The sequence below is a fragment of the Medicago truncatula genome, chromosome 3 (genome assembly GCF_003473485.1).
Source record: "Medicago truncatula cultivar Jemalong A17 chromosome 3, MtrunA17r5.0-ANR, whole genome shotgun sequence".
NCBI classification, from domain to species: Eukaryota; Viridiplantae; Streptophyta; class Magnoliopsida; order Fabales; family Fabaceae; genus Medicago; species Medicago truncatula.
In genome coordinates, this window is record NC_053044.1 from 56,410,708 (window position 1) to 56,412,707 (window position 2,000).

Below are 2,000 nucleotides of genomic sequence, written 5' to 3' on the forward strand. Positions count from 1 at the left end.
GTATGTTGTTTTTTAAGTCTCCTAACCTAGCATTTCTTGTGTTTGCTAGGATTCTTTGTGTTTTAAATAAATTTCATTTTAGCTTCTTCAAAAAAAATTATAATATAAGAGAGGAAGTTGTCACAAAATTATCATAAAATGGTTATTCTTTGTGGTGTCATTGTCAAAAGTGACCTTTTTTTTGTCTAGTGACTAGAGCTCACACAATTAAATATGGAGAAGTGGGGTGTCGAGGGTTCGAATCCCGACCCTTGCATAAATTATGCAATATCCCTACCAACTGAGTTAAGCTTACGATAACGTCAAAGTGATATTTTAACCCTTAGAAAAGTTCTATTTCAATATTTCAAACTTTATTTTTTTTTGTTAGTTTTAGTGTTTTTTTTAATAATATTTTTATAATGGTAAATTCATAGTCAGACTATATAAAAAGAGAATAATTTAACTAAAAAAAACTAGTAAATAAAACTCCACACTAATTCTAAAATTTATTTAAAAAAACTCGAAATCTAAAAAAAGAAAAACATTTGGAACGAGGTTTTAATTAACCGCTGTGAATAATGAATTTTTAGATTATTATATTAAGGAGAATGTTAACCAGTAACCCCGACATTGGTTAAGCACCAAATAAAGTAATTTTTTACCAAAAAATAATGTAATTATTACTAATAAAAAATGATAGTTTATATTTTCAAAACAGAAAATTTTATTTATAAATTACTGATTAACATGACCCTTATAGCAAAATTAACTTGTGAATAATGTGATAATACCATATTTTTTGTTAAGTTAATGCAAACACGGCTCATCAATGCAATGTAAAAAGTAAGTAAAAGTAGAAGATCCGTCGTACGGTCAGCTGATAAAGTTAAACTGTATCTATTGCATGATTCAACTAAAAGATAAAAAAAAAATCCTTTTAGATTAGTTCTCCAACATGGTACAAACCTACATCTCCGGAAAAAAAATGGTACTTAATTTCTACTAAACTAGATTTACAATCTAAACCCACAAAGATTCATTCTTGGGGAAGTTTCTTGAGGTTGGAGTCTCACTAAAATAGGAACCTCATACAAACACTAATATTTATATATATAGAGAAAAGAAATAAAGGAGATAGTGAGAGAAGCAGTGAAGCAGCTTCATCTTTTGGTGTTATCTCCCTCAAAAAAAAGAAGAAGTTTTTTTCATCTATCTTAGCATTGAAGTAAGAGACTCAAAAACATCTTGGTTGCATGGAATGGTAAGACCCATGTCATGATCAAACCCAAACTCTTCTTCTGCTTGATGAAGAAGGTTTTGAAACTCTGGTCTACTTAGAAAAGCAATAGGAACAATGTACCTGCTTCTGTTTTCACCAACATATACAACAAAGTGACCTTTTGGAACATCCAAACGAAGACCATGATGATCAACGTACCCTTGTTGTTTCTTGCCTAGACTTGAACATCTTTTAAGGATTTGTTTGATGAGTGCTGTTTGAGGAAGTTTAGTTGATTTTCTTATAGCCATTGTTGTGGATTTGGTGTGACAAGAGAAAGAGAAGAGAAGATTGTGTTGTGTTGAAGATGGAGAGGTGTGTGAATGAGAAAAGAACGTGGTGGGTATTTATCATGAGAATAGCTTAGGCAGGAGATAGAAAAAACGGAGTCATGTGGGGTTGTAAGGACTAATCACAGAGTCTAGGACTCTTTTTTAGTGCCTCTAGGAGCCAACCTATTTTCGTTTTACACCCCCTCTTGTTGCTTTTCCAAACAACATCTTGGTCCCCCATTTTTCTCTCTCTCCCTATTGAATTTTTGTTTTCTAACTTTTTTTTAATTATAAAGGAATGGGGTTTTCTAACTTTTCTTTAACTATAACTTGTCAATATATATCATATATAACAATAAATTTCAGCTCTGTACGGACGAAATATCCTACCATTACAATTATATATATATACATATATATATATATATATATATATATGCATGACGAGATATCCTAAACAAAATTAT

At 30.6% G+C, this 2,000-nt stretch overlaps 1 protein-coding gene across 1 annotated transcript; it reads right to left on the reverse strand.

Annotated features, from left to right (window-relative positions):
* Positions 1 to 860: 860 nt before the first annotated feature.
* On the reverse strand, positions 861 to 1,698 carry LOC25490257 (auxin-responsive protein SAUR50). The gene has a single exon (XM_013606750.3). It carries the CDS (start codon positions 1,510 to 1,512, stop codon positions 1,192 to 1,194), a length of 321 nt encoding a protein of 106 aa, XP_013462204.1. The 5' UTR covers positions 1,513 to 1,698; the 3' UTR covers positions 861 to 1,191.
* Between the last annotated feature and the right edge of the window lie 302 nt (positions 1,699 to 2,000).